General features: G+C 33.0%; 1 protein-coding gene across 1 annotated transcript; it reads left to right on the plus strand.

The window, feature by feature from the left end:
• Positions 1–1276: 1276 nt before the first annotated feature.
• Positions 1277–13857, plus strand: LOC129949329 (probable aconitate hydratase, mitochondrial). Its single transcript, XM_056060724.1, has 5 exons — positions 1277–1518; positions 10144–11603; positions 12483–12654; positions 12727–13230; positions 13288–13857. Exons 1-5 carry the CDS (start codon positions 1486–1488, stop codon positions 13480–13482), a joined length of 2364 nt encoding a protein of 787 aa, XP_055916699.1. The 5' UTR covers positions 1277–1485; the 3' UTR covers positions 13483–13857.
• The last annotated feature ends 1490 nt before the right edge of the window (positions 13858–15347 follow it).

The following is a 15347-nucleotide window of genomic DNA, read 5'->3' on the forward strand; positions in this document are numbered from 1 at the left end:
TCTGTCACCAATCCGATTCCTTTCATAAATTTAAGTTCATAATAAAAACGAGAAGCTCTCGGAAACCAACATATTTAAATGTCAAAATGGAAAACTGTCATTTTGTTCGTATCCTATGATTTTCTTTCAACAAGCATTCAGACTCATTACAAAATACGATGAGTAGCCTTTAGGCCAAAGTGGTATTCAAATAATGCCAATTTTAGCTTTTTTTACTGTAAGATTGTCAAAGAATCATTCTTCGGTTTATTTTAAACAATATGAACATTTTTGTTTAACAAATGTATGCTTATGTTTAGGCGAGTTACTTAAATTAGTTTTTTAACGTTCTTAATAATTTGTCACAAATAAAATTAGTTTTTGTTTAAGAAAAAAATATTGGGAAACGCAAAAGTTAAACATTAAAATTAATCCTTATATTTTAAGCCAAATGTATTATGTATTTATGTCGAAAATCATTTATACATACAATCAACATTTTTTGGAAATAATTTTGGTAAGTAGTTATTAAGAGGGCTTATAAATATACGTTTTACGTTTGAATCAATTTAAAAAATATTGACTTGTTTTTGAACTATCGAATTTATAAAAATGCAATATTTCCAAAAACAAATTTATAACTAAAATTAGACATTTTTTGTCATTAAATATTATTTAGAAAATACAAATAGTGGTTGCATTTTAAAGGGGATTTTCCACATTTCATTTGACATTTCTCAATGTCACACTTGTTCAATTTAAAACAATCTAGCAACGCATTAAAGTCATTTAGGCTTCTTTTGAATGTAGGCTGAACAATATCATAACAAAAAGAAATGATAATAATTTCCTAAATATTTTGCAATTTTTTCAAAATCAACGCTAACGCTTAAAATGTAACCACCCTTTAAACGAGAGCAGAAAAAAAATATGTACATCAGTGCATTAGCTCCTCTTAATTTAGAGTTTGAATTGTTTTTTAGGTTAATCCCATTTAATTCATTACAATTTTCCTGATTACAGTATCGTTTATAAAAATATTGTGTTATAAAGTAACAATAGACAAGCTCCAGAGTTTTTGAGTGTTGAGGGAAAATTCACACTTTGTAAAAAGTTCTACACGAAAAACGTCTAAATAAAAATCCCACTGTAGTTATAGCCTTAATATAAGAAAGAACCGAGCAAAAATCTATCGCCCACAAGATGTCACCCCAAATCTCCATTAAAAATTCCCACTCAATCAAATGATTGTATAATCAAAATGGCCCAACCAACATAGAACTTCCACTCAAATTCAGTCAGAATATAAAATCTTCCAGCTGAGAAGGCTGAAGATTTCGTCCGGTGTCATAGAAAAAAGTTGATTTTTTGTGCAAAAAAGTTTTCCGATTAAATCCGAGCTGCAATATAAAAAGAGCTCTTACCTAAGCTCCCAAGTGTTGTGATTTTTTTTTGAACCCGTGTTCTTAAGGAATTTCCCAAAGGAATTAATCGTTTTTTCTAATTATGGCTGCATCTTTAAGATTATTGCAGGGCCAGGTAAGTGCATATACCTAAGTGTGCTGTTACCTCACATCTTTTATTTTTTTTCCTTTGGTACTTCTTATTTTTGTGGGTGTGAATATTCCGGGTTTTGCAGAAACAACTCTCTCCAGGAATAGAAAAATTCAAGAATTCTAGAAACTACGATATCCTGAAATAGATCTTTGCAGGGATTCTTGATGTGGAAAATTCTTTATTCTTCTTTGCCACATAACCTAACTTTACATAAAATTGGTTATCTAACCACCCGAGAACGGACGTCCTAGCGAATTTTTCGTCTTCGTTTTCGGTGTCGATGTTGTTTTTGGTTTTTTTAATGCGATTCTTCTTTTTAGTCAGACGTTGACAACGACGAAGACGGCGATAAAGGTTTTGCTTGCCAAACGTGGGTCGCTGAACTTTTGATTTAAATTTTGTTTTTTGAGGGTCACTTTCGGTTTTGGCAGAGAATCTTGAAAATCAAGATCACCAGCGGTAGGAGAAGCACATTAAGAAGCAAAATAAGGTAAAACTTTTATTTTGCTTCTCCGACGTCGTTTTCGTCTTCGCCGTCGTCATCAAACTTTGAATTTTAATAAGTCGGCGGCATCACATGGCTGAATAATTTCTTATCACTGGTTTAACGAAATAAGAATTTTTGTATAGCAAACAAAAACAACAATTTCCAGCTAAAGTTTGAGAGTTACATGTTATGCTTATTGATTTATTTGTTTGTTTGGGGCTGTTGGGCTATAATGACCGAGTGACTTAAATGACAAACAAAAATTGAGTCAACTTTCGCTGTTACCTACGACTACGACGACACGAAACCTCCCACAACCTAAAGACATTTATCATACTTAAATTCAAGCTTATTATGAAACTGCAGCTAAGGTCACAAGACCAAGAGTTAGAGCTTTTTTTTGCGACCAGATAAGCCGTTGTTTGTTTGTGTAATAGTAATTTGAAAAAAGTGTTTGTTTACGGTTAAGAACTCTATTATTTTAATTGATTGCAATTTGCATTCGATTGGGAAGTAGATAGCCTCAGAAAGTTGGCTCTCTGTCTTTCTGTTTCTCTTTTAAATAGGTTTAAGTTATGCAATTAATATTCTCTTGAATTTAATTTGAATGCAAATGATATTTAATTAATTCTTTAATGTTGTATCTATATTGTTATTTATGAATTTTATATTTTTTGAGCGGGATATTGTGAGAAAATTCTTAAAATAGATCAAATAACATCAAATTGTCTCACTCTCTCTCTCTCTATCTTTCTCTTGACTGTTGTTCGAAGTGAGAAAAATTATTTAAATAGTTCAGGACCAACGCACTTCTTTTACAATTGATCAAGTCTGTCGAATGCAGTTGGTAATGGATGGTATTTTTAAAGATAATTTATAAATAGACAGAAGAACAACAAATAGTCAATGTTAAGATTATTTTATAGGAACAATGTAGATACATAGGCATGTATGAAAGTTTAACCCTGAAGATTTTTTTTTCAAGATAATTCTTATCAGCTAAGTTGTCTAAGAAGGTAGGTAACACTGTGATAAATAATTTAATTGAATTTTAAAAAAACCAATTTGTACTTGTTCTTGCTTAAATTAGTTACAATCTATAGATTGACTAAAATCAATACAGACATTAAATTATTTATCAAAATTATAAAAAAAAAATTGTTTTAAAACAATTAAGTAAGTTTTCTCTGTTAATTTTGTTTTGTTAGCATTTGTTACTGAATAAATGTTAACTTAAAATATAGGTTTTTAAAATAATAGCAAAAGTTAGTTATTGAGATAACGGTGTGGAAAGAAGCTTTAAGTTACATTTGTTCATAGCCACTGCACGTTTAAGTAATTCCAATTTTTGTTTGTTATTGAAAAATACTTCTAATCGAATTATAACTTTAAATAATAGGAATGTAATTATTATTAAATATTGTAAGTTATTGCTATAAAAACCGTATCAGGCAAGTGGCTGTAGTGGTCAAATAAATTCCAGTCGAGATTTCCAAACGTTGTTCAGGAGTAAGGTTATTCTTTAGCTGCGTTCAATCTCTTGTTGGATAGGGTATCTTAGATAGGTGAATTTTTATATACATACCTTGTTGAACTAGTTGGTTAGCTGTATTGAGATAGCTGTCAAAAAATAAACCAACTTTCAGCTTTATACAAAAAGCAGAGAAAAAGCTTTGAACTCAAAATTATTGTAAGATAAAACATTTAATGGATAATTCAACTGCGTAACAATTTTATAAATATGAGATAACCTTAATTCGGATGGAAATAACTTCTTCATTGTCTATTATGTACAGAACATCCTCAAATACAACTTCAACTCACATTTTGTATCTTTTTGTTTATCAACAAATACAAAAAGCTGGAATCAATGTTCAAGTTTTTTGGAATTTAATCGTGTGTTGAATTAGCTGTTTTGTCAGATGCTACATAACCCAGAAATTCTTGCATACCTTTGTATTCCTTTTTTGACATCTCAGCTGTTTTTGATCAGCTGTTATTATACACGTAAAACACTTACAAAAATGTATCCGGATAGCCTATCTATCTGAGATTGATCGCAGCCATTATGAAATGGCAAACCAAGCTGTGCCTAAATCAAGATACAGCTGTCAAAAAAACCAACTTCGAAAAAAGTATTGCAAAATTGAACCCACACGTCTAAATAACACCTTCTAGTCACACCTTACCTAACCTATGCCTTTCTTTAAATATATGCATAGAATTTGGAATAATTCATAATAGAAATTTTACAAAAAAAAAAGAACCGTTCACAATATTCATATGCAATTTTAATAAGAAAAGTAAAAAGATATACATATGTACTATAAACCGTTTTCTAAATATAAAAATGCCTTTAAATTGAAGCTTATAGAGCCTCATAGTTGAAATTTGAAAGAGACTCTGGTATTTAAACAAAATTGATGATTTTTCAAAGATCGGCTCTGAATATCATTGAGGAGCTTTTAAATGGCCTCAAAATAAAATTTAATTTTTAATATTTTATCAAATCTTAATTTATCGAAATGTTTTTTTTTTTTGTTGTATGTGCTGCCATTTAAAAAGCTTACAAATTTAGCTAACCACACAATCTCCCAATTAAAATATCTAACACGCTTTTTACCATATACAATAAATTGCAGATTTTAGATTAGTCTATCACAAGTGCTACACACAAAAATTATACAAAAATTTAGAATAAATGCAATTATTATTTATGTGTCAGCAGGCCTGCCTTCCCTCAGGCCTTCTATCGGAAAATGTAAAAATTTAATCAATGCACAATTACAAAATAAGGTGAAAATGATGGTTAAACACCCATTCATAAAACAGTTAGAGAATCGGTTTCCTTTGTCATTGCATAACTTGCTCTAGAAAATAAAAGATGCAAAGGATACAAAATTTGGAAAATTATTCCCAAGTTAAGACAGGCAAAAATATAATTTATAATTTTCTTAAAAATTGCCTTTAAGTAGAAAAAAATATTAAGTAAGAACGTTAGCACCAACAGAGACATGCTATAGCATTTGAAAAGCCAGAAATTCATTCTTTAACTAGCAATCCCGGCGATCTTCGTTTCGCCACCAGATGGCTTTGTTTATTGTACATCATTATTCTTGATCGTTTACTTAACCAAGCATAATTCTGACTAATGTTTGGGAAAACATTTTCAATAAAACCTAATTGAGAGTCTACAAATCGGCAAAAGTGGTTTTTAAGAGTAATTAATCCCGTAGTCGCATCAACTGGCACTTTTCCATTTCCAAAAGAAAACAATTGTTTAGAAAATTGTGCAGCACTTTGATCATTTTGAAGTTGAACTTTCATATTAGTGTTAAGCGATAATGTTTTTACGTTATTCCACAAAAGTGCACCCAATTCATCGGCAGGTGTTCCACGGGGAATTACTGGCAACGTCTGCCTGAAATCGCTTGCCAACAATATCATCAAGCCGCCAAAGATGTTGTTACTTTGTCGAAGATCCTTCAGTGTGAAGTTAAGTGCTTCAAGTGATTTCTTATGTGCCATTGTGCACTCATTCCAAACAATGAGCTGGCATTGCATCAAAAATGTTCCCATTGCACTGGATCGGGAAATATTGCATGTTGGAGTATCAATTGTGTTTAAATTGAGTGGCAACTTAAGCGCAGAATGTGCAGTACGATCGCCATCTAGAAGAGTTGCCGCAATTCCAGATGATACTAACGTAAAAGCGATGTCACATTTTGATCGAATAGTGGCTAAAATCAATGAAATGACAATTGTTTTTCCTGTTCCTCCAGGTGCGTCCAGGAAGAATAGAATAGCTCTCGATTTAATTCCTGGTTCAATGCATTATGAAAATCGCTACCACTTCTCAAAAAAAAAAGTGGAAGTAGATATGAGGAAAAAAGCGAAGTAGATTGAGGAAAAAAGAAACCGATGTCAAAAATGAACTTTTTCATATTATTCTACATATTTTTAAATTACATTATTGCTCTAAGATTATCTTTAAAACAAACGTTATTTGCAGTTGATATCGCGACGTTTCTCGAGATATGGTTGAGTAAAAAAATTCAAAAAAGTAAGCTTTGGTTTAGAATACAGGGCCCTTGAAACGTCAAAAAATTAAAAAATTTTCAATCGGACGTAATTTGAAGTGACGTTTCTCGAGATATGGTTGAGTAAAAAAAGTTCAAAAAAGTAAGTTTTGGTTTAGAATACAGGGGTGGAATCGGCTAAGGTGATTGTTGATAAATGACAATCAAAATGATATAATTTGATCTACATAAAGTGATAGTCAAATTGATACCTAAAAAGCTATCACAAAAAAATGTGATAGTCGTTTTCAAACAAATTTGTTTATTCCGAATAGAGCTACCAGACGCTTACACAAACGACTGGAACATTTTCTTAGTTCACTTTGTTTCTTTTAAGAAAACACATTCCTGTGACCGATAAAGCTTACGACATTCGAAAAAAGCAAGAAAAGTAAGAATTTTATTCAAAATCAGCCAATTTGAAACTTTTATTTAGATATTTTATAAGAATCAATTTAAAATTTCACCAAGGCAACAACGAATTTTGACAATTTGAATCTGAAATTGTTCAATCGAATTGAATTGAGTTGAATCATCTTACGCAGACGAAATGAAAATGATAGTCAATTTGACTATCAAAAAGTTGATAGTCAACAATCACCTTAGCCGATTCCACCCCAGGGCTCTTAAAACGTCAAAAAATTAAAAAAAAATTTCAATCGGAACTTATACAATAGCTTTCTAAGCTAAACGTAGTTCACCGCTTTTCTGTTGACATTTTTAGTTAATTTTTTGTGCTATAAACCTCACGGAGTCCGACACCTTTCCATCGAATGCAAAACCGTGGAAATCGGTTCGTTCTGGAGTTATAGCGTCAGGAAGGACCCGGCTTATTTTTATATTGTAGTTTTTTTAACTTGAATTTAATTTTTTGTTTGTATTTCAAACTATTTCTTTTAAAAATTGTATTTAATTAAATATAATTCATGTTTTTAAAATATAATGGTGTTATTAACATTCAATGATAAAAGAAAAACCGGATGCTAAAATGTGTTTTAGTTCTTAAAATACAAAAAATAATGAAAATAATTTTTTTTCTAGAAAACACTTTAGTTTTTTCGAGTTTTTAGTTAATAATAAAAAACAATTAGGCTTAACTAACTAATTTCCGACTAGACGGGCTGTTTTAACGATGTTTTCTTGTCTTAACCCAACATACTCGCTCTAGCCTTTTCGTGCTAATTCTTATACCAATCATCCCGTATAAAGAAAATTGAAGCTTTTTGTTTTTTGGCATAGCACATTTTTGAATACTCGAATCCTCTAAAATGATTTTTTCACAACCTCTTGGGTGCTCAAGTAGAGACGTTAGACGATAAGAACTATAATTTTGTACTCTGGAGATTTGTTCTATTATCTTCCTTAAATTCCTTCAAAATTTCAAAAAATATCTTTTTATTTTTAAAAACTTACTTTTAGAACGATTACGATAATGATTTTACAAAAACATACATTAATAAACAAAACGTGTCTATAGACATTGCGAAGGACTGTCATGAAGTCTCGATTCCAATCCCGGCCTTTGTCATCTAAGTCTTTTTTTTCGGTACTACTTTTTGCGAGGAATTGACAAATACACCAAAAGAAATTCTTGTCATGAAAAGTGCTTTCTCAAATTTTAAGTCATATAAACTGAAGGAATGGTTGATTGTTGTAAGTCACTAGGTTCTGGTTCTTTAAGAGCAGATATTTCTAATTTGCCAAAAGGCAAAAATATTACTTCGGAACTGTGTACTATATTTAAAAACTATTTCCTGAGTGTAAAGGCTAATGTAAGTGTCTATGGACGCTTAAAAAATACTTACGAATAATTATTAAGTTTGTTTCAAAAAAATAGAAACTTTAAGTTCTAAATTGTCGAAAAGAAATAAATTTCTTAAACACAGAAATGGTTTAAAAATTGAGTAAAACCGCATTAAAAAATGATTTTAAAAACTTCCCCAAATCATTCAAGCCCCAGCTAGTTAATTAACATTTAATTTTCTATCGATATTGATGACACATTAACCCACTGACAGTTATCCCGATCCTCTAACAAATATTAAGAGATTGAAGTGAGACCTATAAAATTGTGTAGATGTTTAAAAAATTCCTAGAGCTTTTGCGACACCATACGAAAAACATGTTTAAAGACTTCAGATTTTTCTATAGACATAGAACAAGCTCTAAACTAATAGTATATATATTGTGAATCAAGTTCAATCAATATTTATATTGTTTTATGCGCGAAGAATCAATGTACATATGTTGTGTATCAAGTTTTGACATCAAAGAAATTAACACGCAGCAGGTACAAAATATAAACATTTGATTGTAAAATTAAACAACAAATCGTAAACAAAAATGTTAAATTATAATAATAGCTCGTTATTTGCACATGTTTCCCAATATTGTTTTTGTACGAAACTTAAAAGTCGAAATATTTTTTTTCCTGGGCACGAAATTCTGAATGTTGTTGAAACAAAATTACTAAAAATTTAAAGCCTTGAGATAAGAATTGTGTTTGATGCCATAAAACACAATGTTTTGTCAAAATATTAAAATTTCGATTCTGGTTCTTTAAGCTTTACGTCCTTTATTTTAACTAACAGCTCTATTTTCTTTAACTATGAAATGGAAATCAGTTATTTCTTATCAGCCAGTGAGAAATCCGCTGATCGAAAATTCGTGGAAATTAAAATTGGACCTCGTTAGAATTCCAATGGATTAGATAAGAGTAATCACAATCAAATAAAACATTCATAGTTTTCGAAAGGTTCAAACAAATGGATTTGTTAATAAAAATGTATAGACAGAGCTTTAAAGACATTGGCGTGGATATGAATCAATGAAGACCCTTGTATAAAATGTGTGCAATTATAAATTTCTAAAATTGGTATTCATTAAATTAATGCTAAAACCAATATAGAAATATTCTAATATGTTTTCAGTTCGAAAATTATTCCAAGCTTGATTGTTACAAATTGCCATATTATTGTTCATTAAGCTCAAAAATATCATATGAGCTAGCTAATATTTCTCTTGAGTCAAATTTGTATAATAATTTGTCTTTAAAAATCGGAAGAAAATGAAACAAGTTTACTGAGTTACACAAGTTGATTCATCAATAAACACTGTGGTCTTAGGTCTTGGAGGCCAATTCAAGGTTCCGTAACGTGAAGATACGAGGGCACCTTAGCTTAACTTCAAAAAATCAAGTGTAACTTGTTGCGGCGTCTTATTGAAACCACAATTCCTTCATGGATGTTCCATTTATAAACTTAAAAGTCAGCATCGTTCTTTAAGAAGTACTCGTATGTACTAATTATTGACATATCACTTCAAACTAAAGTGGGCTTTATCGCTAAACAAAATACTGTAGGGATCAAAGGCAGTCATATCTAAGCCTTGCAAGGGGATCGTATGTTACATTTCTATGGAAATCCCTAATTAAGCGGAAATTACAAGCATTTTAAATGAAGCACGATTTTCGGACAAATTCCAAGGCACGTTGCTGTTTGCAATCAGAAAAAAATGCGGTTCTTTTATGTCTTTAAAACAAACTAGATTAATACATCGTAAGAAACGTACAAGTCCTAACATTCTGCGTCCAAACTGGCATCAATTGCATGGCTAAATGTGAGAGAAAAATGATGAAGCTGTTTTATTTAAAACAAGATAAAGATAACAGATAATTTGAGATTATTTTATCTTAAATCGACAACACTTATGAATCTTTTCTTATCCGAAAACGAGAGCAGGCGTAAATGATTTGCTTACAAAATATGTACGTCTCAAAAAAGTATCGACTACTACGATGCATAATAAAGCGTGTTCATAAGTTAAAGCTGTAGTATTAAAAGATAACGTTATCTCAACTTGCTAAGAATGAATTAAATAATACTTATAAATTAATTGTTGATAAAGTTGAAATTCTTATGTCAGGTTTTGCCTGATTATAATCTTTTGCAAATAAAAAAAACTCGACCTTTGGAATGTCTAACAACTCCGTAGAAACATAGCAAAATATATTTAAAACAATTTTTATTTTGTTTCTTTCAGGCTCGCAAAGTTGGCCAATATGGATTCGATGTTCAGTCACGCAACTTCCACGCCTCGTGCGCAGTTGCCTCCAAGGTGGCTATGTCCAAATTCGACACCGACGTCTACCTTCCATACGAGAAGCTCGCCAAGAACTTGGATGTAGTACGTAAGCGTTTGAACCGCCCTCTGACTTTGTCAGAGAAGATTCTCTACTCCCATTTGGACAACCCCAAAGAGCAGGAAATTGAACGTGGTACCTCCTACCTTCGTCTGCGTCCCGATCGTGTTGCCATGCAAGATGCTACCGCTCAAATGGCTCTATTGCAATTCATCTCGTCTGGTTTGAAGCGTGTCGCTGTACCCTCAACCGTTCACTGCGATCACTTGATCGAAGCCCAGGTTGGTGGTGTGAAGGATTTGGCCCGTGCCAAGGATCTGAACAAGGAAGTGTACGAATTCTTGGCTTCAGCTTGTGCCAAATACGGTTTGGGTTTCTGGAAACCAGGCAGTGGTATTATCCATCAAATCATTTTGGAGAACTACGCCTTCCCCGGTCTCGTGATGATCGGTACTGACTCGCACACACCCAATGGAGGTGGTTTGGGCGGTCTGTGCATCGGTGTCGGTGGTGCTGATGCCGTTGATGTAATGGCTAACATCCCATGGGAAGTGAAGTGCCCCAAGGTTATTGGTGTGCATTTGACTGGCAAGATCAGCGGCTGGACATCACCTAAGGACGTTATCTTGAAGGTTGCTGATATCCTCACCGTCAAGGGTGGTACCGGTGCCATTGTTGAGTACCACGGCTCTGGTGTTGATTCGATTTCCTGCACAGGTATGGCCACCATCTGTAACATGGGTGCTGAAATCGGTGCCACCACCTCGTTCTTCCCCTTCAACAACCGCATGGCTGACTACTTGAAATCCACCGGCCGTGGAGCAATCGCTGGCGAAGCACAAAAACACAAGGACAATCTCTTGACCGCCGACAAGGGCTGTGATTACGATCAAATGATCGAAATCAACTTGGACACTCTGGAACCCCATGTCAATGGTCCATTCACTCCCGATTTGGCTCATCCAATTAGCAAATTGGGTGCTAACTCAAAGAAGAATGGCTACCCCATGGACATTAAGGTTGGTCTTATTGGATCCTGCACCAACTCTTCATACGAAGATATGGGTCGTTGCGCCAGTATTGCCAAGAACGCAATGAAACATGGTATCAAATCGAAGATTCCCTTCAATGTAACACCCGGATCGGAACAAATCCGTGCTACCATTGAACGTGATGGTATTGCCGCAACATTAACGGAATTCGGTGGTACTGTATTGGCTAACGCTTGTGGTCCATGCATTGGTCAATGGGATCGTAAGGATGTTAAGAAGGGCGAAAAGAACACCATTGTTACATCTTACAATCGTAACTTCACCGGACGTAATGATGCCAATCCTGCTACCCACTGCTTTGTCACAAGGTTAGTTTCTTTTTTATCTATTTTTTGGTCTTCAATGAGTAAAAGATTTTTGCATGAAAGGAACATTTTTAACTAGAGTGTAGCCTTTGAGAGAGATGGTAGAAAAAGTTAGAAAGTAACCAGACTTTTGCCTTTAAGAATGGTATATCAGCATCTAACTGAGGAGCCTAACTGTAGTATCTTAAAAAAACTAATCACACTAATGGCTATTTGAGTCTAGCTTAACATTTCATTCAGAACAAGTCAAGCTTCCCTCCGAATCCTTGTTTCAACAAAGTAAAAATAGGGCTTCTTGCTATAAGGCAAAACTTAGCCTAAAAGACAAAAGCTATTCAATTGAAATTATGTACATATATAGGTTTGGTACATGAATTATTTTGGCATCTTGTCTGTTAAGAAAAATGTTGTTCGACGTTAAGTAAAATTGGTCATTTAGTGTTTCTTTTAGAGACAATTACATAAACGCTTTTTTTTAATTAAATAAAAATACACATCTACAAAATGACTTATTTTTTCAGACTAATTGTTAGCGTTATTTTTCTAGATTCTAGATTTGCAACACTTGACATTTGCCTAAATTTAGACCGGATTGCCATTTTCTATTTCAAGTAATTTGCAGAATTTTTGATTTTCAGTGTTTTTGAGAATATTTAGCACTTAATTTTGCGCAATAGTTGAATTTGTTAAACTTGACAAAATTAAAAATAGGAATTTAGTTGATTAGGAAACAAAAAACAAACTAAAAAAGGTCATAGGTCTCTTAAAAGTCAAGTCATATTCCAGTCATTTAAATTTCTTTCATGAAAAATAAATAATCTTTTTCTAATTCCTCTGATATTGTTGACTCAACAAATTTGTGTTTATCTTCTGTAATTTTAGTCCTGAATTGGTGACAGCTCTCTCAATTGCCGGTCGTCTTGATTTCAATCCATTGACCGACAGTTTGAAGGGTTCAGATGGCAAGGAATTCAAATTGGATGCTCCATTTGGTGATGAATTGCCATCAAAGGGTTTCGATCCCGGCATGGACACATACGATGCTCCACCAGCCGTAAGTTTATTAGCATTCTTTTTTCCCATTTTCCCATTTTACCAACTTACAAATTCTTTGATATTCTTCTAGAACGGCGATAACCTTAAAGTAAATGTAGACCCCAATAGTCAACGTCTTCAACTCCTCGAACCATTCGATGTCTGGAACGGCCAAGATTTAACCGACATGACTGTTCTAATCAAAGTTAAGGGAAAGTGCACAACTGATCACATCTCTGCCGCTGGTCCATGGTTGAAATACCGTGGTCATTTGGACAACATCTCCAACAACATGTTCATTGGTGCTACCAATTCTGAGAACAACGAAATGAACAACATCAAGAACCAGAGAACAGGCGAATGGTGTGGAGTACCTGAAGTTGCTAGGGACTACAAAGCCAATGGCATTAAATGGGTTGCTGTTGGTGATGAGAACTACGGTGAGGGTTCATCTCGCGAGCATGCCGCTTTGGAACCACGTCACTTGGGTGGCCGTGCCATCATTGTCAAATCTTTCGCCCGTATCCACGAAACTAACTTGAAGAAACAAGGTCTCCTTCCTCTCACTTTCGCCAACCCCTCTGACTACGATAAGGTATGACAAACGACAAACTTATAAATTCGTCTTTTCTAATTTTATTTTAAATTTCAGATCCAACCAACTGACAAAATCTCCCTGCTCGGACTTAAGGGTTTGGCAGCTGGCAAACCAGTTGACTGTGAAATCAAGCATGCCGACGGCAAAGTAGACAAGATCAAGCTTAACCACACATTGAACGAACAACAAATCGAATGGTTCAAGGCTGGCAGTGCCCTCAACCGCATGAAGCAAATATCTGGCAATTAAATGGCCTTTCCCTAAACAAAATCCCTCAGGTTCCCTCAAACAAAAACACCAAAACCAACAAAAGAAAAAGAAACAACTCGTCTCTAGTTTTAGAACATCATTTCTCTAAAATACTTAATAACATGAGTAGTAGGACAGTTCCATTAGTCTTTCCTACGATTTAAGTTTGAATGTCAGTTAATTTTTGTCACATTAGAACAGAGCAGGCGATCATCTAGCTACCGATTAATACTGTTTAAAATATTTTTTTTTTTAATTTGAAAGCGTATTTATGTTGTTCTAAAATAATAATAATAATTGCGAAATATTAAATTAATATTGTTTCATATTTTAAAAACGAAAAAAATACATTTATACATAAAAGCCTACAAATAATTATAAATATTCAAAATATCTGCTGGCGATGTTTATATTTAAAAAAAATATAAATAAAATGAAGAAAAAAAACAAATGTTAAATGATATTAAATGCGAACGAACTTTTTTGCGGTAGCCAATGGCAACATCTTATATTTAAATTTTTTTGTTAAATAGTATTAATTAATAAAAAAACTAAACAAAATTAATAAATGTTGTTTTACTGATTCCTAATCTATTCTATTTTTCTTTATCACTCTTGGTGTTTACAAAATGAAGCACTTTTTGAGAAAATCAAAAACGAAACCGGGAGTAGATTTTAGCGTTCCCCAAGGTAGGCACTTAGGTCCTCTTCTATTTATTCTGACGAACAAAATTGTTAAACAAATATTCACCTTACTCACTCAAAGCTGCGTCCACTAAGCTTTTTAAAACAATTGTCGATGCATAACTCTTCTCTTATTGCACTAAACCCCGAAAGTTTGTCATTCTAGTGTGAAAAGAGTAAGTACATAAGTAGAGCTTCGGGTTTGGATGGCATCCCAGACGAGTTTTTGAAAAATGCCACAATTTTTACAATATATATTGTTCTTACTTAACTGAGTATTCAACAACGAAGAAATACCAAAGAACTTCAAAGAGCCATCCATTTTAGCGAGCTATAAAAAAAGGGACCCTAATCTCCCCGAAAGGTACAGAGGTATCTCTGTTCTCAATTCATTACGAAAACTGTTTACTCAGATGCTATATCTAAGACTTATACCTTGGGTTGGAACAATAAACAAAATAAGTTGTTTTCAGCTAACCTCTCTACAGGTGATCTAATTTTTACTCTAACTAATGTCGCTAAACGTTTTTTGGATACAAAAAAAAAACTAATCAATGCTTTTTCTGTAGATTCAAAAGCTGCCTTTGATACTATAAACAGAAAACTATTACTTTTCAAACTAGAAGGTGTTGGATTATCAACAACATTTTTAAGAACTTCTTTCAAATACAACAGCGGTAGTTTCTAATGGTAAAACCTCTTTGCAGCAATTTAAGACAGAAGTGGGTGTCCCGCAAGGTTGCATTTTGAGTGCTTTGCTCTTCTCACTTTTTATTAACAACATTGGAGATGTGTTCCAGGGTGTGTATATTTTGGTGATTTGCTTATTAAGGTGTTTTTATATGCGGATGACTTTGGAATTCTTAGTGATAATCCGGAAACTACAACTATAAATTAACAAACTTAACCAGTATTGTAACTCTTGGGATCTTCATATAAATTATTTAAAGTCAAAGATTATGGTTTTTAGATCTCATAATCATAATGTACCTTAATGGTGAAAGAATAGAGGTAGTTAAAAAATTTAAATACTTAGATTTTACAATAACACAAAATTTAAACATCGGACCTCATATAAAAGATAAAACATCAGTTGTGAAATAAGCCATTACCTGCATTTGGTCAAGTTTTTTTTAATAACAAATGTATCGAACTGATGGTAAAATTCAAAGTATTTGTTG

This window comes from Eupeodes corollae, chromosome 3 (assembly GCF_945859685.1).
Source record: "Eupeodes corollae chromosome 3, idEupCoro1.1, whole genome shotgun sequence".
In the NCBI taxonomy this organism is placed as follows: domain Eukaryota; kingdom Metazoa; phylum Arthropoda; class Insecta; order Diptera; family Syrphidae; genus Eupeodes; species Eupeodes corollae.